Source organism: Chironomus tepperi, unplaced genomic scaffold (assembly GCF_022539635.2).
Source record: "Chironomus tepperi strain 1889 unplaced genomic scaffold, CSIRO-AGI_Ctep_v1 contig_67, whole genome shotgun sequence".
In the NCBI taxonomy this organism is placed as follows: Eukaryota; Metazoa; Arthropoda; class Insecta; order Diptera; family Chironomidae; genus Chironomus; species Chironomus tepperi.
The window spans coordinates 1,800,819-1,825,326 of record NW_027226189.1 but is presented as its reverse complement, the minus strand read 5'-3'; the positions used below and the strand labels follow the sequence as shown (position 1 = coordinate 1,825,326).

At 28.3% G+C, this 24,508-nt stretch overlaps 8 protein-coding genes across 15 annotated transcripts; 4 read left to right on the top strand and 4 right to left on the bottom strand.

The window, feature by feature from the left end:
* Window positions 1-97: 97 nt before the first annotated feature.
* RpS25 (ribosomal protein S25) lies at window positions 98-1,031 on the bottom strand. 2 transcript variants are annotated; one of them, XM_070653293.1, is made up of 3 exons: window positions 1,009-1,031; window positions 343-622; window positions 98-254 (listed from the first exon to the last, which is right to left on the bottom strand). In XM_070653293.1, the coding sequence occupies exons 1-3, from the start codon at window positions 1,009-1,011 to the stop codon at window positions 175-177; spliced, it is 363 nt and encodes a 120-aa protein (XP_070509394.1). In that variant the 5' UTR covers window positions 1,012-1,031; the 3' UTR covers window positions 98-174. The 2 variants fall into 2 exon arrangements, with proteins under 2 accessions (XP_070509394.1, XP_070509396.1); XM_070653295.1 differs by lacking the exon at window positions 1,009-1,031 and adding an exon at window positions 899-920.
* Window positions 1,032-1,075: 44 nt separating this feature from the next.
* Window positions 1,076-2,965, top strand: ZnT86D (zinc transporter 86D). Of its 2 annotated transcripts, none has more exons than XM_070653289.1 (5): window positions 1,076-1,231; window positions 1,313-1,513; window positions 1,671-1,888; window positions 1,953-2,085; window positions 2,169-2,965. In XM_070653289.1, the coding sequence occupies exons 2-5, from the start codon at window positions 1,330-1,332 to the stop codon at window positions 2,732-2,734; spliced, it is 1,101 nt and encodes a 366-aa protein (XP_070509390.1). In that variant the 5' UTR covers window positions 1,076-1,231; window positions 1,313-1,329; the 3' UTR covers window positions 2,735-2,965. The 2 variants fall into 2 exon arrangements, with proteins under 2 accessions (XP_070509390.1, XP_070509391.1); XM_070653290.1 differs by having other exon boundaries at window positions 1,097-1,231; window positions 1,294-1,513.
* Window positions 2,882-9,026, bottom strand: alt (aluminum tubes). Of its 3 annotated transcripts, none has more exons than XM_070653283.1 (10): window positions 8,947-9,026; window positions 7,733-8,079; window positions 6,617-7,675; window positions 6,426-6,546; window positions 6,028-6,341; window positions 5,806-5,961; window positions 5,534-5,623; window positions 5,035-5,391; window positions 4,836-4,959; window positions 2,882-4,767 (listed from the first exon to the last, which is right to left on the bottom strand). In XM_070653283.1, the coding sequence occupies exons 2-9, from the start codon at window positions 7,949-7,951 to the stop codon at window positions 4,840-4,842; spliced, it is 2,436 nt and encodes an 811-aa protein (XP_070509384.1). In that variant the 5' UTR covers window positions 7,952-8,079; window positions 8,947-9,026; the 3' UTR covers window positions 2,882-4,767; window positions 4,836-4,839. The 3 variants fall into 3 exon arrangements, with proteins under 3 accessions (XP_070509384.1, XP_070509385.1, XP_070509386.1); XM_070653284.1 differs by lacking the exon at window positions 8,947-9,026 and adding an exon at window positions 8,535-8,821; XM_070653285.1 differs by lacking the exon at window positions 5,534-5,623.
* Window positions 9,027-9,046: 20 nt separating this feature from the next.
* Window positions 9,047-10,276, top strand: LOC139100612 (ubiquitin-conjugating enzyme E2 J2). The gene is made up of 4 exons (XM_070653292.1): window positions 9,047-9,206; window positions 9,368-9,556; window positions 9,615-9,683; window positions 9,740-10,276. Exons 1-4 carry the CDS (start codon window positions 9,160-9,162, stop codon window positions 10,116-10,118), a joined length of 684 nt encoding a protein of 227 aa, XP_070509393.1. The 5' UTR covers window positions 9,047-9,159; the 3' UTR covers window positions 10,119-10,276.
* On the bottom strand, window positions 10,264-15,230 carry scaf6 (SR-related CTD associated factor 6). Its single transcript, XM_070653286.1, has 9 exons — window positions 14,959-15,230; window positions 14,708-14,886; window positions 14,367-14,529; window positions 12,839-12,911; window positions 12,478-12,552; window positions 12,088-12,164; window positions 11,827-12,025; window positions 10,544-11,762; window positions 10,264-10,455 (listed from the first exon to the last, which is right to left on the bottom strand). Exons 1-9 carry the CDS (start codon window positions 15,164-15,166, stop codon window positions 10,351-10,353), a joined length of 2,298 nt encoding a protein of 765 aa, XP_070509387.1. The 5' UTR covers window positions 15,167-15,230; the 3' UTR covers window positions 10,264-10,350.
* Window positions 15,231-15,667: 437 nt separating this feature from the next.
* Window positions 15,668-18,405, top strand: Ythdc1 (YTH domain containing 1). The gene is made up of 2 exons (XM_070653147.1): window positions 15,668-16,738; window positions 16,804-18,405. Exons 1-2 carry the CDS (start codon window positions 15,969-15,971, stop codon window positions 17,486-17,488), a joined length of 1,455 nt encoding a protein of 484 aa, XP_070509248.1. The 5' UTR covers window positions 15,668-15,968; the 3' UTR covers window positions 17,489-18,405.
* Window positions 18,406-18,429: 24 nt separating this feature from the next.
* LOC139100531 (uncharacterized) lies at window positions 18,430-23,859 on the bottom strand. 3 transcript variants are annotated; one of them, XM_070653149.1, is made up of 8 exons: window positions 23,832-23,859; window positions 19,801-20,530; window positions 19,612-19,740; window positions 19,489-19,530; window positions 19,233-19,418; window positions 19,028-19,165; window positions 18,792-18,957; window positions 18,430-18,709 (listed from the first exon to the last, which is right to left on the bottom strand). In XM_070653149.1, the coding sequence occupies exons 2-8, from the start codon at window positions 19,943-19,945 to the stop codon at window positions 18,607-18,609; spliced, it is 909 nt and encodes a 302-aa protein (XP_070509250.1). In that variant the 5' UTR covers window positions 19,946-20,530; window positions 23,832-23,859; the 3' UTR covers window positions 18,430-18,606. The 3 variants fall into 3 exon arrangements, with proteins under 3 accessions (XP_070509250.1, XP_070509251.1, XP_070509249.1); XM_070653150.1 differs by lacking the exon at window positions 23,832-23,859 and adding an exon at window positions 21,374-21,404; XM_070653148.1 differs by lacking the exon at window positions 23,832-23,859 and adding an exon at window positions 21,306-21,386.
* On the top strand, window positions 21,926-24,380 carry LOC139100529 (probable myosin light chain kinase DDB_G0279831). Of its 2 annotated transcripts, none has more exons than XM_070653145.1 (4): window positions 21,926-22,028; window positions 22,277-23,000; window positions 23,075-23,739; window positions 23,813-24,380. In XM_070653145.1, exons 2-4 carry the CDS (start codon window positions 22,315-22,317, stop codon window positions 23,992-23,994), a joined length of 1,533 nt encoding a protein of 510 aa, XP_070509246.1. In that variant the 5' UTR covers window positions 21,926-22,028; window positions 22,277-22,314; the 3' UTR covers window positions 23,995-24,380. The 2 variants fall into 2 exon arrangements, with proteins under 2 accessions (XP_070509246.1, XP_070509247.1); XM_070653146.1 differs by having other exon boundaries at window positions 22,004-22,028; window positions 22,263-23,000.
* The last annotated feature ends 128 nt before the right edge of the window (window positions 24,381-24,508 follow it).

The window sequence follows — 24,508 nt, the reverse complement described above, 5'->3', positions numbered from 1 at the left end:
GTTTAAAAACAGCGAATTCTAAGACTTTTATGTTATCAATCGAGATCTGAAATTTTAAGCTTTAAAGCAAATAGATATTCATCAAAAAACGTAATCCCATATTTTCAATATTTCTTTATTGGAGGAAATCATGTTGGAATTGCCTGCACAAAACGGTTGCAAAAAGGAGATATTTTAAGCAACTGGATCATCTCCTTTGGTTGTTCTTGTGAAGATTAATTGAGCGTTGTGGTGAACGACCTGTTTAATTAATCCTAGAATAAAATAAGCAATATATTAATGTTTTTGAACGAGTAAGATCTCCCTTGACGTTATAAGCGAATGATTCCGAAATCAAATTACCTTTATCACGAAGCTCGATAAGGGCTTTCTTTGCTAATGATCCACGAACCTTCAATCTTTCAGATACTACCGAAGGAGTAATAAGCTTGTATTGTGGAACTTCCTTATACAATTTGTCGTAAGTTGCTTTATCAAACAAAACTTGATTGTTCAACTTGTCACGAACTTTTCCTTTTGACCACTTCTTCTTCTTGGCTTTTCCGCCACCAGATCCTCCTTCCTTCTTTTTTTGTGTTTTCTGGGGCTGTTTAGCCGATCCCTTAGTATCCTTCTTTGGAGGCTACAAAAAATAAAGAAAAAAAAAATTAATATAGGTTATAATATTTTTCATAAACATCTTTCATCGAAGTTTATTTTTTTTAAATGAATTTAGATATAATGCTCAATTAATTGTCCAATAGTATGACAATATAAACCATTTTAAGTAACTAAAAACATGATGAAATGTTTTTTAGGATTCAAGCGAATTATAGTTCACTCAAAAATTCATCTACAACATGGATTTTAGTAAAAATCAACTTTTATAAAATATTGCATTGGTTTTTCAGCAATTTACCATGTGAACGATATTACAATGCCTAAAAACTAATTAATTGGATGGTTTTTACTTATGGAACTATTAATTAAACACAAATTTCAATAAAAAATTTAAAAATCACAATTTACCATTTTGCATACGTTCAGAAAAAGGACGTTTAAAAAAATAGTGCGTTCAGTGAATGAAAAAAAGAAGGGCGTTCAATTGTGCAAGTTTATTGTGACTGATTTACACAGAAAATAATATTCATAAAGTAATAATAAAATTTTAAGAAAAATGAAGCAAATAAAAACTAAATAATTAAAGGATAAATCATATAAAAATATTGACTAGACAGCGCATTTTTCAAAGGTATAATAATTATCTTATTGTGTACAGTATTTTGATTACAGAATGATAACGTGGCAATAAAGACATTATTCTCATTTTTAGTTAAAGTTATTAACAAGATGCTTCCACTGTCACATAAAGATCCTCGAGGAGGTATTGGATATCGAATTCGAGAGAAGCTACATTCATGGAAGCGTATAATTTTTAGTGACAAAAATTCAAGGAATTTGTTCCTTTTTCTCCTTTTGAATTTATCATTTGCCTTTGTCGAGCTATTGTATGGAGTATGGTCCAATAGTTTAGGTAATTATTTTATCAAGATTATATAGATTGCAGGATTTTTGCTGTGTAAACATTTGAATTTTTCTAGTGTAGAATACAAGTAAAACGTAGAATACGTTTCTTTATTTCTCTATATAAGTTCAGCAATATATTGATAATTGTTTCTACTCTTAAACAGGCTTAATATCAGACTCCTTTCATATGTTTTTTGACTGTACTGGGCTACTTGCTGGTCTTGCGGCGTCTGTTATCACAAAATGGAAGGCCAATGATAAATATTCGTACGGTTATGTACGAGCCGAAGTTATAGCAGGATTTGTAAATAGCTTATTTCTTCTATTTATTGCTTTCTTCATTATGTCGGAGAGCGTGGAACGCTTAATAGAGCCGCCTGAAGTGAGTTGATGATAATACGAAGTTACATATATTTACCATTCATAATTAAAACAAAAACTTTTAGGTCAAACATGAGCGACTGTTTGTGGTGTCTGTATTGGGATTTATTGTCAATTTGGTAGGAATTTATGCATTCCAGCATGGTCACTCTCATGGAGGACATGGGCATTCTCATCAAGCAGAATCATCAAATCATGGCAAGTCTCGATGGGTCCCAACTGAATTAATTGGAATCATAATTTAAATTTAATAAAATTTTACTTTTTTTAATTTTTTCTAGGTCATTCACATAATCACAGTCATAATAATCATTCCCACAGTATTCACGACGAAGAAAGCACTGTTCTTTTGCTAAATAATCATAGCAGTAATCATGGACATTCTCATAATCTTGATATGGGGAATTCCCAAATTATGCGAGGTGTTTTTCTTCACATTTTGGCGGATACACTTGGTTCCGTTGGAGTCATCATTTCATCAGTTCTTATGTATTTATTTGGTTGGATGATTGCCGATCCTATTTGTAGTATGTTTATAGCTATTTTAATTGCTCTAAGTGTTTTATCGCTTATAAAAGAGTCAATTATCGTATTGATGCAAAGACAGCCGGTTGCATTAGATAGAGTTTTGCCTGGATGTTATCAGAAAGTAACAGGTTTAGCAGGAGTTTATTCCTTACAAGAGCCTCATTTTTGGACTTTATGTAGTGACTTTTATGTTGGTGCTATAAAACTTGAGGTTAGCAAAAATGTCGACAGCAAATACGTCATTAGTCACACAAGAATGATTTTTGAAGCCGTTGGCGTAAGACAAATTTACATTCAGCTTGATTATCAGTCGATGTGATAGCTGAAAATTTATAAATCATCATAAATACCTATTATATTGAATGTAGTAAGGTAATAACAGGAAGAAAACAACTGAAATTTTAAGAACAAATATGAGGTATAGAAATAAAACATAAGAAATCATTTACAAAGTAAAGCATAGATATATGTTTTATATTATATGTTAATTTATATTTTTATTATTTTCACTTGATTTTGTCAAAATAAATTTTTTGAATTTCTTACAAAATTTACTTTTTCCATCATTACGGCATTTTTCGGATTGTTGAATTCGTTTATTTCATTATATTATCTATTATCATTTTTTTAGTTCAACGACGTTTTATCTATGTCCAACATACATTTTTTTTTCTTTATTTTATTGCACTAAACTCATAAACATGTGTAAATCTTGTCATTTGTAACCATTAAAAGCGCATTTCCCACACATCGAATTAAAAAATAATAAACCATAATTAAATTTATGAAGATGCTTAGTGCAACAATCTGCAATACTAATTTCAAGAAATTTAGTCAAAACGTACAAACTTTTAACAAAAACAATATTAAGGAGATTTTTTTTTTTCTAAAACTTATCTAATATATTTTCACGCTGTAATAATTCGATGTTTCATGAGTCAAGTACTTGTTCGTAAATAGATTACATTTCGATATAATGAAACGAAATCTATTTACGTAAAACAAAATTGAATTTTATTAAGCTCTAGAAAATTTTCAATTTGATTTTCACTTTTAAAAACGGACGAAAGAACGGACAGTAACGTCTTTTTCTAGGAAAATGCGCTAAAATTGGTATCGATCATCTACAAAGTGTGACATGATTTTGAGAAACAAAATTATTGTGGTCATAAAAATATGAAAGAGAATTGCCGCAAATGTCTATTAAAAGTTCTGTTTATGCTCGAAATGATTACAATAAATTTGCTGAAGGAATGAATGACTTAAAACTAAAAATTATTTTATATTTTTAAAGGAACAGAAAAACTTGGTCGATTTGAATTAAAAACAGAGATGTTCTTTTAAAAAATACTATTGAGTAAATTATCGGAAATTAAAGGAAAAATTAGCATGATGAACAAAAATGTTAAATATTCTTTGATTCCTTTTTCTATCTTCTTTTTTATTTATTTATTTCCGCTTTTCTTTAAATGTTACCAAAGTGTTTGGAAATAAAATCATTTAAATTAATATAATCGTAATACAAACGAAATGATATTCTTAACATTATGATTACCTTGTAGTTTATTGTTGCGATTATAATTATGATAATAATAATAATAATAATAGTAATGTGTGATAATGAAAATTATTTTAATTTAAAGAGCATTTTTTATAAAAATATTTCCACATTTTTCTTTATCTTAAGGATAATTAAACAACACAAATCTTCTCACATTTTCTTTTAGTAACTATTTGCGGCTAAATCAATGAAATAATCTTATTGTTCTATTCAATTAAATTATAATATATTGAAAAATTTTAAGTAGGTAGTTGCAGAATTTTCTTTTTTTATATCATGAACTGGAACCTTTTTTATTCTTAATAAAAGGAATTGAAAGTTTACAATTTCGGAAAACTCGATAGTTTTTGGAAAGCATGATGTTAATTTCTTTTTTTTTGTAGCTTACTTTGGAGAATCTAGTAGATTTTTTTTTTAAATATTGTTTTATTGTTATCCACCTGTATAAGTATTTTTGAGTATTTGCTTGCAACCTTAGCATATTGCAAATGATTTTAAATTAATCAGCTAAGATTCTTATTATTTTCTTCGACATTAATGTCTGTCAATATAATGAGTGCTTCAAAAATTTAAACAAATAATAACTACTTAAATAGATGGATTAAAAAATCAACATGCTCCAGTCTAAAGAATTTTTTTTCGCATGATTTACCTCAAAATAACGGAAATTAGTTACACAAAAGGGCAGTTCCTGCTGTGACACGATAGTTTTTAATTTTATTTTTAAATTTTATCAAGTTATTTATTATTTTATTAAGTTGTGAGAGATATTTAGGAGTAGTTCAAAAGCTCTGTAAATTAATGCAAATTAAAAAAAGTATAATTTATAAATTTAAATTTAAATTTAAGGTAAATTTACCTGCTCATGATTTCTCGACACAGAATTTTAAATTTTCTATTTCATTGTCTTTCATTAGAACAACTTTTGTCCAATATGCGTCTTGCTCGCGTACTTTGGATTCAAGATTTTTTAGCATACTTTCCTAATTTTAAAAGAAAAAATTAACACAGTATGAAAAAAAAAACATTAAATAATTTAATCATATTAAAAAGCTTACAGTTTCAGATATGATATTTTTATATTCCTCTAAAGTAGTTTTTAGTTGAGCATTTTGCAAGAGAATCATCTCATTATCGGCTTTTGAAGAAGTCGAATTGGTATCACCATTCAAATTTACTGTGCTACTATTCAATTTATTTTTCTCTAAATCGCTACAATTATTTAAAAGCTTGGCGTTTGAAGATGATGACGTGTTACAATTGAGGTTTGTTTTATTGCTGCTAGCTAGTTGCAATTTAAGATTCTCTAATGCATTCTCTAGCCAATTTGTGTCATCATTAGAAGATACTATAGTGTTAGGGAAATATTTCGAAATAAGATCTTTTACTTTGGAAACATCCACAGTCTGTTGAGTCTGAAATATAAATAAAAAATGGTATTATTTCCTTAAATCATATAGCATTAAAATTAAATAGCAATGCAAAAATAATATGATGAATTGAGTAAAGGATGAATTTTGAAGTGTAATGAATTCCCCAATTATTCGAAGAACTTACAAGAAAATTGGAGTTATTTGATGATTTAGTCATTGTGCTTTGCGCCACTTGAAGAGCTTCAACCAATTTCCAATTTTTCGTTCTCAAATCCTGTATCAATTATATTTTAGCATTCATTGGTTGAGTAAGAATTGTTATTGTATATATTTTAAACATTGTTGTTGGGGATAAAAAGAAATTTCTCAATTAATTCAAAAAGCTCAATTGATGTCGATTAAATTTTGAAGGGGAAATCATTAATAAGAAAGATTTATAGATTTGTTTTTACTTACATTGTTTTTTACTTTTTGCTCCTCTATTTGCATAGATAGATCACTTTCTATTTTCTGAAGTTTCTCAATTTGCTTTTGATATTCTATGATTTGTCTGTCTTTTTCGCACATAACAGATTGATGATTTGCCATAATTTCACTTAGTTTTTCATTCATCTGGAAAATAACGAATTAAAATTAATGAATAGTTCATTTTAGTGTTATGTTTTGGTCATATATTACTAAAAAGTTATCACCACTTTTATTAGCTAACTGCTTTGAGTCAACTATTTGTTTATTCAGATCGTCCAATTTCTTTTTGTAGTCATTAACTAATGCCTTGTTAACATCCAATTCTTTATTTCTTGAATCCAGTTCATTCTGAAGGTTTCTAATTTCAATCTTATTACTTTCATCAGTATGAATATTTATTTGACGTTGGTCGTTCAATTGATGTTTTAGCTGATCAATCTCAACTATTTGCCGTTGGAAAATTTCTTGAATGTGGGAAATTTCGGCATTTAACTTTTTACTTTCACTTTCACGTGTAGCATTATCTAAACAATCATAATAAAATACAACAGATATAAATTTATATCTTAATCAAAATTAAGTGATCATTTTTATATCATAATATTTACCTTGAACACGTTGCCTCAAATCATTTTCAATTACTTTCAAATTTTCATCTTTCTTTCTCATACAGTTTTCATATTCTACAAGTTTGCTTTCATACTCATTCAACTTCAGGTTGAAGGTTTCCTTAAAAAAAATGAATAAAAATATGAAATTAGTACAATATAATAAAGTAATCCAAGAAAAGTTATATTACTTCTTTTTGACATTTTTCATCAACTAATGCATTCAATTCTATTATGTGTTTGTTTTTATTGACGATTTCTTGCTGTAAGAGTTGATTTTCATTTTGAACCTGTTGGATATTTACAGAGCTTTCCTGTGCTTTCAAGCTTTCTTGAACTTGCAAATATTTAGCTTGAAGTTGTTTTAATGAGGTTGTCATTGTTTGCTTTTCATTATTATGTTTTTCGTTCAAAAACTGAATTTCGGACTGTAATGTTTTAGTCTCTGATTTATAGTTTTGAATTTGTTCAATATAGGATTTCAAACTAGCATTGAATTGAATTTTTTCGCCATTTAATTCTGTACGAAGCTCTTTTAATTTAATTTGCATGCCAGATAATGCATCCTGTTCATTCTTCAATTGTGCTTCTTTCTCTTGAAGTTGCTTTTTTAGCTTCTGTAGAACATCTGCTTTTCCCTCAGACCATTCAGTTGGATCTTTTGTAATTGTATCCGACTGCTTATTCAACAGAAAATCGATTAAGACTTGAATTTGATTTTTTGTCAAATCTGCGCGACTTAATTCGCGAATCAATGGTGTTATTCCAGTTTCATCAGTTACCAACTGAACAGTTTTCCCATCAACAGCTGACAATTGATCAGTTTTTTTTTTCTTCACATTCTTCTCTTCGACGACCGCTTTAACATCAGGCTGATTTTTTGGAGAAATCGGAGGAGTTTCCTTTGCTGGCTTATTTTTTCGGAAATTTTTTGCGTTCTTCTCTTCTGATGATCGTTGAATTTCAACAGCATCTTTTGGATGTATTTCCTCAAAATGATTAATTTCTTCACTTGTTTCAGCATCTTTGATCAATACTGGTTCATTCTTATTTACAAGAATTCCAGTTTTTCCTTTAGTTTTCCTTGTAGTCTGTTGTGCAGTTGCTTGTTGTTTAGAGACATTTTTACGAGATATTTCTGGCGAAACGCGCATTGTAGTCAACACATCTTGTGAATGTGCTTCAGAAGATTCTGATACGTCTGATTCATTACTGGTTACTTCCTTGATAATTTTTGATTGTGTATCTCGCTGTTAAAAAAAAATAAATGCCAATCAAATATAAATGTAAATCTTTATATTATTTACCTTTTTCAACTCTTTCCTAGGTTTTTTTTTATTACTTAAAATACTTTGCTTCGTGTTAGAGGTTTTCAATGTTCCCAAAACTTCTTCCCTCATTCGCTTCTTTTCGGCAATCATTTCATCAAATGTCTTTCCGTGAGGTAAAAATTTTGAAATAAACAAATACGATGCGAATGATACCAAAAAAACGATCAAAATAATTGCATAAACCTGAAGATCCATTTTTGCATGCTCCTCTTTCAATCTCTTCAGACGGTTTTATGATAAATATCAAATTATAAAAGACAAAACTTTACAAACAAAAATAATAAATGAAGATTTTTTACAATCCAAAGTTTTGCTGATGGAATCTAGTGGAAAAAAAGCAATTTTGTTAGTTTTGATTTTTTTTTAAAAAAAAAGGATATGTAAACAGTACAATTATGATTGAATGAATACTGGCAACTTTTAGTCAAATAGAAAAAAATTAAAAATAATTCATAAAGTATGCTGGAAGTTGATTACATACAAAAAAAATCAACTTCCGGCTTAATCAATTCTAGAAAAAAATTCTAATGTGAAAAGAATTTTAAAATGATAATTCTTGTAAATAATTGTTTTAACTGTTTTATTAATTGGATTTTCAGTGAACATCTAGTTCCAAAAGTCAAATATTTGTAAGATAGTGATGACTTCATACGCAAAATATTAATATATGCCGATATGAAAGATTATTGGTTTTGCAAACGATGATTGATGTTAAATCAATTATGTATGTGTAGCTCAAGGAATGAATTAAGTGTGAAGAAATAGATTTAAAACTCACTAATGCTTTAATTAAAAAAAAAATTAATAGCTTCTTTCTTGTATCCACCAAAATTGCTGCAACGTCAACACTCAGAATATTTCCACGTTCCCAGTGACGTCACCATTTATAAAACTATAAGCGTGCACTAATTCTAGAAAATTTCCCTATATGGTGATATATTTAGTCTATTTTTGAAATATTTCATTTGTTTAACAATAATTATAGTACGTTTTATCTCATTAAATAATTTGTTTAAAATTGTTAACGTGACGCAATTTTTGTTTACCCCTATTAAAATGTCTGTCAAATAATAAACTTAAAGTTTATTTGAAAATATTAATAAAGGAAGAAAGACTGCTTTCAAACCGAGTTATACAACATCTAATATTAATAAAGTGATTAATTACACATCAGAATTTAATGTATTTACCTAATTTTTTCTTAATACTTTACAAATATTCTCACAGGAAACAAATTTTTACTAAACGTATTCATTTATTAAGAGGATACGTTCAGAAAACACTTTATCATCATTATTTCTGAACGAACTTTATAAACAGTGTTAAAATTGCCCAACTTTATTATCTTTATAAATTTTTCCTAAAATCAACAAAATTTACAGCTTGCTCATTCTTATTCAAAAATGTCACAAAAGTCTTACACGGCACGATTAAAACAGGATTATATAAGGTATTTAGTTTAGCCATTGTTTATTACCAAAATCAATTACATTATTCTGATCGGACACATCATTCTTTATTAGTAACTAACTATGAAAATTTTTCTACGTATTTCTTCATTGCCAATATTGAAAAAAAATATATATCTTTTTTCGTTACTTAATATTTTAGACTAAAACAGGACCCAGTTCCATACATTCACGCTGAATTCTTGCCTTCCAATATACTTGAATGGCATTATGTTATTATTGGACCTTCAGATTCTGCATTCAGCGGAGGTTATTATCATGGAAGCTTAATATTTACTAAAGACTTTCCATTCAAACCACCCTCAATCTATATTTATACTCCAAATGGAAGGTAAATATAATTTTTATTTTTGTGACTCACTGTTTATTTTATTTAACTTCCAAAATAGATTTAAGCCAAACAAGAGACTTTGCCTGTCGATATCTGATTATCATCCTGATAGCTGGAATCCTGCATGGTAAGCACAATCATAATGCTAAAACTTTTATATGCTTGTAATATATTTCTATTTAGGTCGGTGTCAACTATCCTTACGGGATTATTAAGCATAATGCTAGAAAACACTCCTTTACTGGGAAGCTGTGAGTCTACAACATATGAGAAAAAGAAGCTGGCATTAAATTCTTTGGAGTTTAATCTGAAAAATGAAACATTTGTTGAACTGTTTCCAGAGTTGGTAGTTGAAATAAAGTCTAAACTTGAAAAGATTAGTGAATTGAAGAAACAAAATGAAAAAGAAGCAAGTGAAAAGTCTGCAACTGAAACAAATCAAATAGACAGCAGTAGCAATAATGCTTACAACTTTTGTTTCAATGTGATAATTTTTGTTATATTTGGAGTATTTATTTGTATAGTGAAAAAGATCTATGAATCTGGAGATCAGGATGAGTAAAATAAATTACACCGTTTCATATGATGTGTTAAAAAACATGACGACCTAAAACATAATTATTTTTTCGTGCCACTCTATTAGAGTATGGAAATAAGTGATGTAATAAAATGTAAACATATAATAATATAGGTTCTATTAAAAAATCTTTATAATTTTTACCTATTTTTTTTTATTAATAAAGTATTTCTTAAAGCATGGTTATTACTAGTTATTTAAAAAGAATTATTTTAATTCAATTTTTTTCAGTTTCAGACCGACTTTTCATTCTCGTTATAAAGCTGTTACTTCTGTTCTTGCGAAAGTTTTCATATGGATCATTCATATTCATCCCAATGCCCTAGTAAGAATAATTAATCAAAAATAAAATAAATATAAACAAATTTTAAATAATTATGCATTAATTTAGAATAAAAAGTAAAAAATACCTTATACAAATCGGACCTGTCCCTAACTTCGCCTCCAGAAATTGGCTGAGTGATGCCTTGGCTGCCTATTAATCCTAATCCACCACTTTCCCAACCCATTTTTTTTAACATTAAATGGCCCTTATTTCCTTCATCAATGAATTCAGATGATTTATTAGATGTCACTGAAAAACTAGGGAGACTTGGTGGTGAAATACTGCGCTTTCTATTCATCATTCTATCTGCTTTTGAATCTCGATTAGTTCTAGAATCCCTATTAAATCGATATGTTGGACTTTTTGAAGGACTTCTTGAGCGTTGTTTTCTCGATTTGAAGACAGCAATTTTTGTTTCTGGAGATGTTGATCTGCTTTTTGATCCATTATCAGGACTTTGAGATCGATAAACTCGTTTGCGAGTTTTCTTTATAGGTCTTATCAAAATATCAGGAATTGGTGATGGTGATTTTGATTTTTCACGTTCGAATTTGATTATAGCTTCTTCTTTTTGCTTTCTAACAGCATTCTTTATTTTAAAATATTCATATAAGCCCAGTTTTTCCCATCCTTCATTACGTGGTCTGTCGTGACTCGGTGGTGCATAAAATGCCTCAATAGCACTAAGTAGTTTTTCCGTTGGCATTGACGGTGGTGGTAATTGGATTTTTTCCGGATCAATGCTATGATAACTAAAATCTTCAAGTCTTATCAAAGGAACAATTAGACCTGACGGAAGATCAAAATATGGCATTGTTGGTGTTAAATTAACTTCTTCGCTTGTTTCGCAGTTAGAAAAAGAATTTGGTGTATTTGAATCATTTGAATTGTTATTTGCAGAATTAAAACCTGGCGGAGGACGTGAAAAATCAGGTATGGCAAAACTTGGTGGCGGAAGATTAAAATTTTGCTGAAAATGTTGTTGATTATTTTGTGATTCTTGACCAAACGAATTTTGTATATGTTGTTGAACAGGAAGATTAAGTGCCTGTTGTTGTGTTGAAAAATTTTGATTTTTGTACATGCTTTGTATCATATTCACTTCATGATTTTGATTCATAAGTAAATTAACATTACTTAGAATTGATGGAATTACTTGTTGGTGAGGAGTGTTTGACGTTAATTCATTTAAAAATGCAGATTGTTGTTGAATATTTTGTTGTTCTAAAGTTTGTTTTTGTGCTTCAAGCAATGTTAATTGATTTGTAGCATGTTCCACAAAAGCCTTATGTTGGTTTCTATAGCTGTATAATTATTAAATAAAATACATACATAAAACGTTTTAGAAAAAAAATAAAGGATTCGTACTCATCAAATTTCTTTTTCATTGCCAAATTTAAAGGCGCGATAGCTGCAGAATATTGACTTAATAGCGTGTTTTGATATTCTTGCAGAGATGATGAAGGCGTTTCCAGTTTAGATAACGCACATAAATCAAAAAAGTTTGCTTTCGATGCCCAGAGATTTAACAATTTATTTAATTTGTCTTTTTGCTCATCATTTGCACCTGTTGAAAAAAAGAAAAGCTAAATTTAAGTGGAAAAATAATTCATTCTTGAATTAACTTACACATTGTTGCTTGACAAAACATTGGAATTACAACGCTCTCCAAATGGTTTTTTAAATCATCAGCATTTTTCTTAACACTAGAAAACAATTTTATATGTAAACTTCCATGGATGAAGAAAGCTAATTTCAAAAAGTTCGTCTAATATGTACGTGTACTTAAAAATCAAATGATCATATTATTATTTTTATGTTGATGGAAAACTATAAAATATAATTACGTATCTATTAAAGTATGATAATAAAAAGTTAATTTATAGACGAAATTTTTGAGACGAATCATTCGTGAAATCGCATATATTGGCATCAATTTTTAATCATTATTAATTAATTATTGTTTTTTTTTTTTATTTAATACGACGATTTTTTTTTTGTTTTTAGAAATGTATTTACCAGTGATGAAGGAGATCATTAATCAAGTAGATAAGATGTAACTTTTGGTTAAATGGTGCATTCGGTGACATAGCCCTATGTTAAAAAGAAAAAAAAAATTGGATTTTCTATTGCCTCATGTTTTTAGGATAGATATAATAAAATTTTCACATTCATTTGTTTTGTTTTTTTCGGGAAAAGCGTTGCAAAGTTATTCAATTAATAACTTTAAAAAAAATTAAAACGTAAAGGTTCTTGTGAAAATGTCATATAGAACAAAGAGCGCACGAAATAGACTTGTTCGATTTATGCTAATAAAAATTGAAATCACCACTGGAACAAAGAATATCATACAAAAAAGTGTGTTTTAAACATATGTTACTTTTTTAGAATATATTGCGATATTATTTGTCTTTTAGCTGAATTTGTTGATTGTTGTAAAATCGATGTTTTTCCTAAAACAAATTAATAAAAAATTATGAGTTTTTTTCTGCTATAACCCGAACATACAATGAGTGCACTTTGAACATTACAAAACAGAATTCATAATCAAAGGATTTAATTTAGAGACGTGATTTAGAATTTTTCAACCATTTTTGCTGCAATACTTATTTAAACTAAAGTTTTAAATTTTCAGAATTTTTCACGATCGACACTCTTTGAAATGCTGCCACTTGGTTCCTAGTATAATTCTATCTCGTCGCCGTGGCAGCCGCTTGGCGAAAACAACCGACAACTGCCACTTAGGTCTCGTCGCCGTAATGGCAACATTTCAAAGAGTGCCGATCGGATTTGTTGCATTTATGACTGTTTATTATGCAAAGAGACCGATATATTAGGTATTTCAGATGATTTATCATGAAAGCATGTATGTTAGGAAAAAAGGAAAAGATTACTCTGTCGTTTAATTGTAATCTCCTTCAGTTTAAGTTTTTTAAAGCGTTTTCCAAAATTTCACATACCCTAAATTTACATTATAAGTCACTATCCGTTATTAACCCTACTCCACTGGCTAAGTAAAGAAATTAGACTCTGGAAACATTTTTGTATCCGTTAATAGGCCACTACAAAAATGTCATTAAAGTAAATAAAATAATTATTCCGTTTTTAAATTGCATACAGTTAGAACTGGCAAAAATTATAATTTTTAAGATTTCCAAGAAAATTTTCGATTTTTCTTCATTTTTTTACATTTCTTTACTGAGTTACTACTCAATGTAAACCTTTTTTTACGATTTTGAAAACTTTTTTCGTCTGATAAGCTACTGACTAATAATGTAAAAACAGGTAGGTGGTTATTGAAGCAGTACGGTACGATTTCTAGTATTTTTTAATCATGGTTTTGTTCTTAAACAAAATATCCCATCAAAAGTCTTAAACTGGCAGGCTAGTATTTTCCCTTTAGGATCTCGAACCTGTGACCGTATTATACAACCGTGTATACTCATGTATTCAAAAGTATGCTCACAAAGTGCACTCATATGAGGATGATAAAAAAAAATTGTTTCACACAGCTTATAATGTACTCAACAGTATTCTTCATAAGTGCACTCATGTTAATATATTAGAATGCTTTTTTAAGTATGAGTATACTCAAAACATAATTACTATACATATACATATGAACCAATAAATATTTTATGTCATATATTCATAATATGCTCAACTAAGCAAGCTCTTTGTATATTCGGGTAAATTTACATTCAGACTAAAAATGGGAGATTTGGCAAGTAATAGAGGTGATTACCAAATGCTACTTCTACATATTTGATTTTAAGATGAAATAAGTATTTTGAAAATAAATATATTGACTATGTAGAAGCTAAATTTATATTTTTTAATTATTTATCTTAATATATAGTAAATAAATAAAAAAAAAAACTATTTAAATAATACAATAGAATAATTACCATTGGCTATACTGTCCTTCGTACAAGCTTGTATGATAGGCTGAAGTATTTCATCAAGTTCTGTTAGTGATATTTCATTCTCTTGAGCGCATCTTGTAATGTACTCAAATTGGGCTTTTGCAAGAGCTTCTTCAATATCAGTCTTTTGTTGTTGCAACAAAACCTTTTTTGAATAGATTTTTTTATGCAATTTTACATGCGAAACGAACATTTTTTGCGAATTGATCAATAGAAAAAACAGGTCGAAACATACAACAAAGTTGATGAAGAAAGTGAATTTGTAGGAGATGTTGTTAAATTTAATCCAATTTGATATAAGTTCATTTTATATTCATATATACCTGATGTTGTGCATTGAGATTCTTTTCTGATTCAACGATTTGTTCCTTCAGTTTAAGTTGTTTGTTATTGATCGCATCAATTTGTGCTGAAATATTTATATTCACTTGTTGAGATCGATCTCCGCCATTTGAAGTCCAAATATTTTGAATGCTATTGTTTTGAGGCTGTTGTTGCATGACTGAAAAATTTTTTTTTGTGTTGTTTATTTAAACTTCGTAATTAATTTATATACAATTAATAATTATCTTACCCATTACTTTTCTCCTTTCATCTATTACTCTGTATTGATAATAATCATTAAATTCCTTTCCTTGCTGTAAAAAACTGAACTTTGAATTGTTTTGTTGTTTAATTTTTGTCATATTTTCAAATTCCGGTCCATTTCGTGCAACGAATTCAGCAAGCTTGTCAATAATATTAGCCAGTTGCTGATCAGTAGGTCTTGCTGGCATCGACATTTCTCCTAAATTCTTAGAATTTTTTTCCCGTCAGATATGTTAAAAAAAAAATGCTACTCGAATAAGGTCGATTCCACAAATGAAATTTTCGATTAAAATTTCTTGTAATAAGTTCTCTACTAATTATAATAATCATCAAACTAACGATCTAATCAAACTGATATCCAATTAATTATTATATCATATTAAGTCCTTAAAATTAATTAATGAAGCAAATAAATGAAAAGTTAATTTGATAACACCATTAAAAATTTCGTTTCAAAATATAAATATACGTTAAATAATTTAACTAATTGTAGACATTGCTGTGTCAGCATTGATAGATAAAAATTTTACATAGTTTTATATGCCTGATTAAATTTGTAAATATAGCCAAAGTTAGAAACATATTTTTGTCTGTTTGTGGAATCGCATCTTTTTTTCCTCTGTCGGAAATTTCTAAAATTAATATTTTTTTTTCGAGAATCATTCAGTGAACAAAAAGTATTTCCGAATGTATAGCTGTGTTTTCGAATAAAATCATCTTATAATTTTGGACAGTTTTTAAAAGGATAATAAAGCTTTTACTATTAAATACTTAATTACTCAGATTGAAGATTGGTAAAAGATTGTAATGTGATAGAAAATTTTATGAAAAGGATTCAGTTTAATGTTAATAATTGATGTGAAAAAGTGCTTGCTTTTTCGGATAAAAATACACAAGTATAAAAAAAAGTAAAAAAAAAATATATAGAAAGAAAAAAAAAACGATCAGAAAAAATAAATTTAACAGTGAAAAGGGAGAAATTTCAAAAAAAAAAAAATGGACCAGTTAGACGATGAGCAGAGGAAAATAGCAGAAGAATTGCAACAAGCAGGATATGATACGAGAAGTGAAGCAAATGAGAGTTCAGATGAAAGCATAAGTTCAGAGCATAGCACAAAGCACCGGGAAAAGAAAAATGGTAAAACGACAAGTAAGGAAAAGAGCTGCGACATAGCTGAAAATGGTAAAAAAATGCAAAGAAAGTCTTCAAGTCCTGAAATGAAGAAACGTCGTACAAACAGCTCTACAAGTAATAACAAAAATAGTAGCGATGAAGCTGCGAAGGAACAGTCAAAAGATAATAGCAAACCTGGAAAAAAATCTTACGATTATATGACAAAACTTAATTACTTATTTCGCGAAACAAAGTTTTTTCTCATTAAATCTAATAATGTCGAAAATGTAAGGATCTCTAAACAAAAAGGCGTATGGTCAACATTGCCACAAAATGAGCAAAACCTTAATCAAGCATATAAGGAATGCCGAAATATTATTCTCATTTTTTCTGTTAAGGAAAGTGGAAAATTTGCAGGCTTCGCAAGGATGGGTGGTGAATCACGTCACGATGTTCCAGCAGTTGAGTGGGAACTACCTCCTGGAATTAGTGCTAAAGCATTAGGAGGTGTTTTTGAATTAGACTGGATTTGTAAGAAAGAGTTGTCATTTACATGTACAACACATTTACATAATCCATGGAATGATGGAAAGCCTGTGAAAATTGGACGTGATGGACAAGAAATTGAGCCTAAAGTTGCAGAAGAGTTATGGTTTGTTTCATAATTACCTATCTAATTTTATATTTCATTTTATTAATCATACAATTGCTTTTTAGTCGTTTATTTCCTGAAGACGAGACAATCGAAATGATGCCTGTTTTGAAAAAATCAAAAGAAATGGCTAAACTTTTACGAGAAAAAGGGATCACACCGAATTTTCGTCGCCCAACATCAACATTGCGAAATAATGGAACATCCCGTCGAGGTGGCTTAAATAATCACATGGATAGAAAAAATTCATCATTATTGCGTGGACGTAAAAAAGTATTTATGAAAGGTAAAAACCGAATGAATAATTCTTCAATTCCACCACTTGGCAAGAAACCAATGTTTAATAGAATGATGAATAAAGGCCATCCACTTCATCATTTTTCTGGAAGTACAACAGCAGCCGCTGAAGCATATGTTGCCGACTATATGAGAACAATGAGATATCAATTACCACCTTTACCCATGAATCCTCCTACTGGCAGTTTTGGAACATTACCTCTTCCAAGATATTACGATGGTGTTCCTGCTATACCAGATTATCCACCACCACCGATTACACACAGAAATCAGTCAGCTCCGACAACATCATCATCAAATTATGATAAACGTAGCTATGATGAATTTATTTGGAAAAATAAAAATCGGAATAATAATGGAGGACTTAACATTACTAACAATCGAGATCGTAGTCGAGATTCACGTGATCCTTATAGAAGTGGAGCTGATAAACATCGCAATTATCGTCGATAAAATGATTAATCTCCATCATTATAATCCAGTTATTGACTACAAGTTAAATGGATTTTTAATAAATAATTATATGATGAAACAACTTATTTGACTTTCACAAATAATTCAAGTTCACTTTTCTAATTTAAAAACTAAATAATCTGCATTTGTAAATAGATATCTTTCAAGAAAGAATAACAATAATAATAGTGTTATGATTTAAAAGCATCCACGATGAAATCAAGTTACAATAACACTTGAAAGAAAAAGCTAAAGAAATGAGCAGCAAAAAACAATGGCAAAATAATTTATTATCATTACTAATTACTAAATATCTCCTTGTTAAAGTATCACAAAGATCATTGCGGAAATTCAGTATGAGTTATTTCTGAAAATTAAATATTCTTATCCGTTTAACAGGTATCAATAAATAGGAAGAGATGATTTCTTTAAAATCATAGTTTTATCATTATTATTATTATAATAAAAAAAATATTTAAGAAATTTATGAAGATTACCTACATTTAAAAAAATTAAAATTTTCTATATTTTTTAAATGGCTGAACTCCATATTTCCACAAATAAATTTGCAAATCTTTAATTTTATTAAAGGAAATAATGCAAAGAGTTGTTTATTTTGGAGACACCGGAAATTTATATTTAGGCGATATAATTAAGTAAGATTTTTTGAAATAAAAATGTGTCGTTCAAAGTTTCTTCATTGTAAATAGCTCATATAACGTAAATGGAGATTTAAATAATACAAATGAATAATTAAAAAGGACGAAAATGATCAATCCTAAATTTTAGTGGTAGACAACAAAGAAGAAAAACTAATTATTACTTTTAACATATAAAAAACGAATAAAAATGAAACTTAATTTAATTAAATAATAATAATAATAATAATAAAAAATATTGTCGTGGACTCATATTTCAAAAAGAAAACAAAAATAAAAAAATTGCTTAAAAATAAAAGATTTATTTTACTGTATAGGTATTAAGGTATTCTTTTTACTTAAAAGCCTTAATAAATAGTTTATTTTTAATTATTTAATATTTATTGTAAAACAAAGTTATAACAATTTTTAAGCCTTTATATTATGCTTAGATTTGAGTGAATCTATACCATTATGTTATTATATTAAGTGCGATACTGGTGTAAATCTCATAAGTTTTGATAAAAATATCCATAAGAATGAAGCTAAAGCACATAGCACAACTCCTCCCCAACCTAAGTCTCTAAGGAAAAAAAAAATATTAAAATATAAAAGTTGGTTTTAAGCCGTTTTAAGGTATGAAAAAAATGTTTTTTAAATCTTACAATGACCATGAAGTAGCAAAAATTCTTGCATCAAGAAGATTTTGAGCAAATGTCGGTTCCTGGGATTGAATCCCTTCAACAGTTCCATCATAATCACTAGCTAATAAAGTCTTTCCTTTCTGGCGTTTAAAATGTATAATCATTAGCGTGAATAATGCAAAAAGGGCTAAAAGAAATATAAAGTTATTAATATGCATTAAATGTTATATATAATTTTTTAAACATATTCAACGTACCGGCAAGGAGATACATAACACCAGTGACTAAAATTGCACTTATTTGACGTTGACAAACACCAAAAGCACCAATTAATGCTGCAGATCCAAGAATGATTAAACATACTAGAGCACATGATATCGATAAATTTTGCATTCCTTCAAAGGAAAAAGTAAATAGATTAAGTATCTAAGTCTATGAATTGAATTGATTTTTAGTTGTTACTCAAATGAGGCTGAAGTGAAGACTGAGATTCGACATGTTGCCAATCTGATAACTTTGTATCGTCATTTCTTGTATTTTCTGAATTATCGGTTAGATAGTTATAACAAAGATTTACGTTAGGAAATCCTTTAGGTCTTAACTGCTTTATTTCAATATCCTTCAAATTAATGCATAACGACCATATTCCTACATAATAAATATTAAAATGTTTGGAATAACTCAACAATATAGAATAAATAAAGGTTTTGCTACTGACCGCCATGCATCGGAACAAAGAAGACTCCACCATAATCAGGATCTATGAAAATGTAATTAAATATTTTTGACTTCCTAATGTCAAATTTATAACATTTCTATATTTGTACGATAATTTACTTACTGCTTTTAAGAGGAAGTCTCACTACTTTTTCATCGAGAAGAAATTCATATTTATTTGAAAATGTTTGTGAGTCAGTTCGATTAATAATATCTATCAAAGCACTATCCCACATTATATTTTCCCAATGATCTGCAAAACACAAAGAAAGTAAAAATAATTAAATTTATATTTTAGTGGTATATACTTTACCGGTTAAAAATGCGGCACAAAGCATTGAAGTAGCGCTTGTTGTCATAATTAAAGTGATAAGAAGAAAAATTATTATAGGAGGTGTATTGCAAAAACCACTAAGTTGTGTTTGTTGAGAATTTTCTTGATTATGATGACTCTGCATGTCATAAAATGATGGCGACTTATCTCGAATGCAATCAAAATTATCAGATTTTTTTTGGGCTGTTAAATATTGTTGATAGTTGGAGTTATTTATTCCAAATATTTGATCAAAATCATACTGATGAGTGGATTTTCGTTTTTGTTGTTCAGCTTTTAATTGGAGATGTTCAGTTTTTGTATTGTTTGTTGTGAGATTAGGATCTAAAAAATTTGAGTTGACTTGTTGCGGACTAATTACAGAAATTTTTCGATAAATAACAGGCCAAGATCGCGTTGTTGAAGAATTACGAGCATAATGTGTGTTGCTGGTTTCAGAAAATAAGCTTTGAGGACATTTTTGAGATGAACATGAATTATTTTGTTGATAAGAAAATGAATTGTTTAGGATAGGATTTTTCTCAACTATATTGTCATGTTCTTTAGAATCAGAATCAATTTTGCTATCAAACGCTGGCGATGATGGAACAACAATACATTGGGTTGATTCTTTAGAGTTTTCGCTTTCGCGTTTCTTTATGAGTCATAAATCCGTGTCTTTTTTCTTCATTTTTATACGTATCTTGATTGAAAGCTTTTGGAGTTGATTCTATATGAAGCAAAACAGTATTATATATTATTTAGGGTCGCAAAATCTATTGATGCATTTAGCATGTCATGTTCGTTGTATTGATTTTTTCTTCGTTCATAAATTGTTTTAAGTTCTTTGGCAAATGTTACAGTTAAAGTTTTGTATCAACTAAAAGTTTTATGCAGGGGTATATTAAGGGGACTTAATCAATCCCTCCCATTTCTTTTTTTTTTTAGGATAAATTTCTTCAATTTCTTGGGATTTTTCGAGTCAAAAATCCAAACAGTTTCTCTCAATTTTTTTTTCTTCGTTTAATCAAAAAATTCTGGTTACGCGCCTGACTTTATGCAATTCTATTGCTTTTTAAACACAAGAGAAAATTTTCATTTTGTTTCTATTCCACCTATCATTTACCTAATATAAATATTTAAAGTTAAATTTTTATTTCACATTGTTGTTTTTATATTTTTCTATCAAAGCTTCTAAAATTTAATGTTAGTTACGACTTTAATAAATTTTGCGCTTTTAAAACATTTTTCTAAAAGCTTTTTAGTTGCCTAAAATTATTTGTCGTTAATCTTAATTGTTATAAAAAGGAAATGCAATATAAAACTAATTTGATGAAAGATATATTTGTGTTATTTCTTTCTTTACAAATATTGCTTTAAAATCGAATACATAACATGTTAGATAATCAAACATGGGTTCTATAAGAAAAAGTTTTTAAAGGAAAGAAAATATAGGACTTTAAAAAATTAAGAAGCACAATATGATTTTTGCTATACTTATTTACTTATGTTTTGCTATGGTTAATCCTGACAAACCTATTAAAATTTATAAATGTTGAAAACCATAACTCACTTTGTATAATTTTTTAGGAAAAATGAAAGAAAATCCTGCAAAAAAAACTTTCCGGTATGAGAGAGAAAAGAGAAATAACAAATACTTAAATGTAAATTTAGTCGTCTCTTTAAATAATCGTCTCTCATTTTATACTATTTTAATAGCTTTATTTTTCGAAATATTATTAAAAAATATTTAATCCCAATTGATCCATTTACATTGCTTAACTTATCCGAATTTTCAGTTATATTAAATTTCATAGTATATACTTGTTCTAAAAGAATCAAATAAGTCATAAGAATTTCTCTATATTTACTATTTACAGATAGTAAAAAAATTAAAAAAAAAATAGTTGTAGGTATTTATTATAAATATTTTACAGAAATTTTAATAATTACTGAATTTAAATAAATACCTAAATAAATAAAAATTTAAAATTTCTACGACGTTTAAAACCCTAATTTTGGTCAGCTGTTGACGGATAACTGAAGAAAACATAATCTATAGTTTTTTATTTACAAAGCGAAAATGAAATAAAAACTTCAAATGCGCATGCTTGTTTTAAATTATTATAAACAGCGCTTAGCTCAATTTTTCTCACCCACACTATGATCATTCTAAAGTATTTTATTGATTTTTCATCAAAATATTCGTTTATAACAAATTAAGTTTTGTAAGTTTAATTTAATAAGATTCCTTAATAATAAGGTATCACGAATATAATTGTTTTTAACATGAAGTTCGGGAAATTTTTCAAATTTGTATTGAAAACTTAAAATATTAAAAAATAGCTCAAAAAAGTATATTTTTATTTTTTTTTTTTTGTTACTTATAAATATTTTTCAATGTTGAAAATTTGTTTAAAAAAATGTAATCCTGTCATAAATTACCGGCATTTTATGAACAGATTATTTCTTTTAGGATCTCAACAATTCTAAGTCAGTCGTAAATAGATAAGGATGCAAAAGAGACGTGAAAACCAAAAATGGGTTTCTCATAATAAAGTCCTAATTGGAAGTGGAGATGGAGTGAATAAGAAACCCCATGCTAGAAATCCTAATTTTGATAGTGAAGAAACCAAACTTCTTATACAGTTGTGGGGAAATAAAGATGTTCAGCGTCAACTTATAACGGTTCATAAGAAACATCCCGTTATTTCAAAAATTGCAGAAAAAATGAGAGTTTATGGATATAATCGATCCACGGAGGAAATAAATACTAGAATTAAAAATCTAAAGTGTTTATACAATAGGATCAAAAAAGATTTAGACTCAGGCTTGCTTAACGAGCCATCATGGAAACATTTTCAAAGTATGGATGAAATACTCAGTAGACCGGTTTTTGGAAACAGTTCGTCTAATAAGCATCCTTTAACTAACAAAATAATAATTTCTCCCTCCAGTACGAGTACAAACTTAAAATCCGAAGATCAACACCTATCTATTTATCATTTGAAAGAGGAAGAAATGTCAGATGATGATGATGATGATGAAGAAGAAGAAAGAAGTAGTATGGATTTAGAAGGAAGCGAGTTAAGACCTGAAGACTTATTAAGTGTGATTGAAACTGAACATGAACATGATGTTCAAATTAAGGAAGAGCCAATGGACGATAGTATTACTATAATTGAAACTAAGACTAATGAGTAAGTACTTAAAATTATATTATAAAAAAGGTTTAATAACTAGGTAATCAATAATAAACAAAATTTTTTTTAAGAAAACCTGATGCAGACTCTTCCACTGATCTTACATTGCAAAATGACGGCGAACAAAAAATAATTAATTCGACATCTTTGCCACTACATGCAAACAAAACCAATAGTATTATCAATTATGCAAACGAAGCTTTAAGCATTACCTCAGTACATGGGAATAATACTATGGGACAAGAAACATCTACGAAATTATTAAATCAATCATCAAATAAAATAAGTTTAGTACCTACAAAACTTTTATTAAAATCACAAGGTACATTAAGTAGTTTTAAGTCTGCTTCACATGTTGTCGTTCCAACTTCTGTCAATAATAACCTTCAAACTCAAAGTTCATCATCAGTTCCTATGAAAGTGGTGTTTGTAAATGCATTAAATAGTAACCACAATACTCAGCAGTCGATAGCAAAGCAGCAAGTTTCGCTCAATAAGTCACTAGCACAACTTCATGCTCAAGGTTCAAACTCTACATTTATAACGAATAAATTAATTCAAAACACTAGTCAGCAACAAATAACTTGTAATCAGCTACTAACATCTAATTCAACTACATCTATCTCATCGTCGACTTCAAAAACTAATTCTAATAATATCAATACTAATCAAAATCATCATCACCAATCATCCGGAAAATCAAATAAATCTTTACTAGGAAATAGTAAATTACCAGGTAAGCAATTTACAAGATAAAATGCTATTTGACATTTTAGTTTGTTATTTATAAAAAAATTCTTTGATTTCAGTAATTAGAAACCTACTTACGAATATAGTCGATATTGAAAACCAACGACTAGAAATTGAAAAGCAGCGTTTTGAATATGAAAAAAAAGTTGGAAATGAGATTTTATTACTTATAAAATCGTTTGTTCAACATTTACCACATGAAAAACCTAAACAAATGGATGAGAACGAAACTCCCAAATAATTTGATATTTTTCATTTTATTTTCAAACATTAATTTTCATTATGTCAAATTAGTTAAGTTATCAGACAAATTGTATCCAAAGTAAATGTTCTTACTTTTTATAAAAGTATTTCGATACAATTTTTTTAAATTATCATAAAATAAATTTGTTCGAATGTAATGAAAATTATTATAAAAAGAGAAGATGTGTCGAATTATTAACAAAATTATTCCAAAACAAAATGTTCTTTGAAGAAAGAAAAATATGATTACAAAGAATAATTGAGAAAATGCGCCAAATCAATGAAACCAAAAATTTAAAAACTTTGTAAGAATAAATTATAATAAAAACTAGCATAGGTGTTCATCTCACACCGATATGTACACATTTCTATTTTATAATATTGTATTAATGTTTGCTTAAATTTTAAATGGACTAATGGGGCCGTTCACTTATTTCGTTCGCTTTTTAGGGGGAGGGGGGTGTACGATTTTGTAACAGCCTAAACAAAAAGTTTAGGTCAGTCTAAAAATT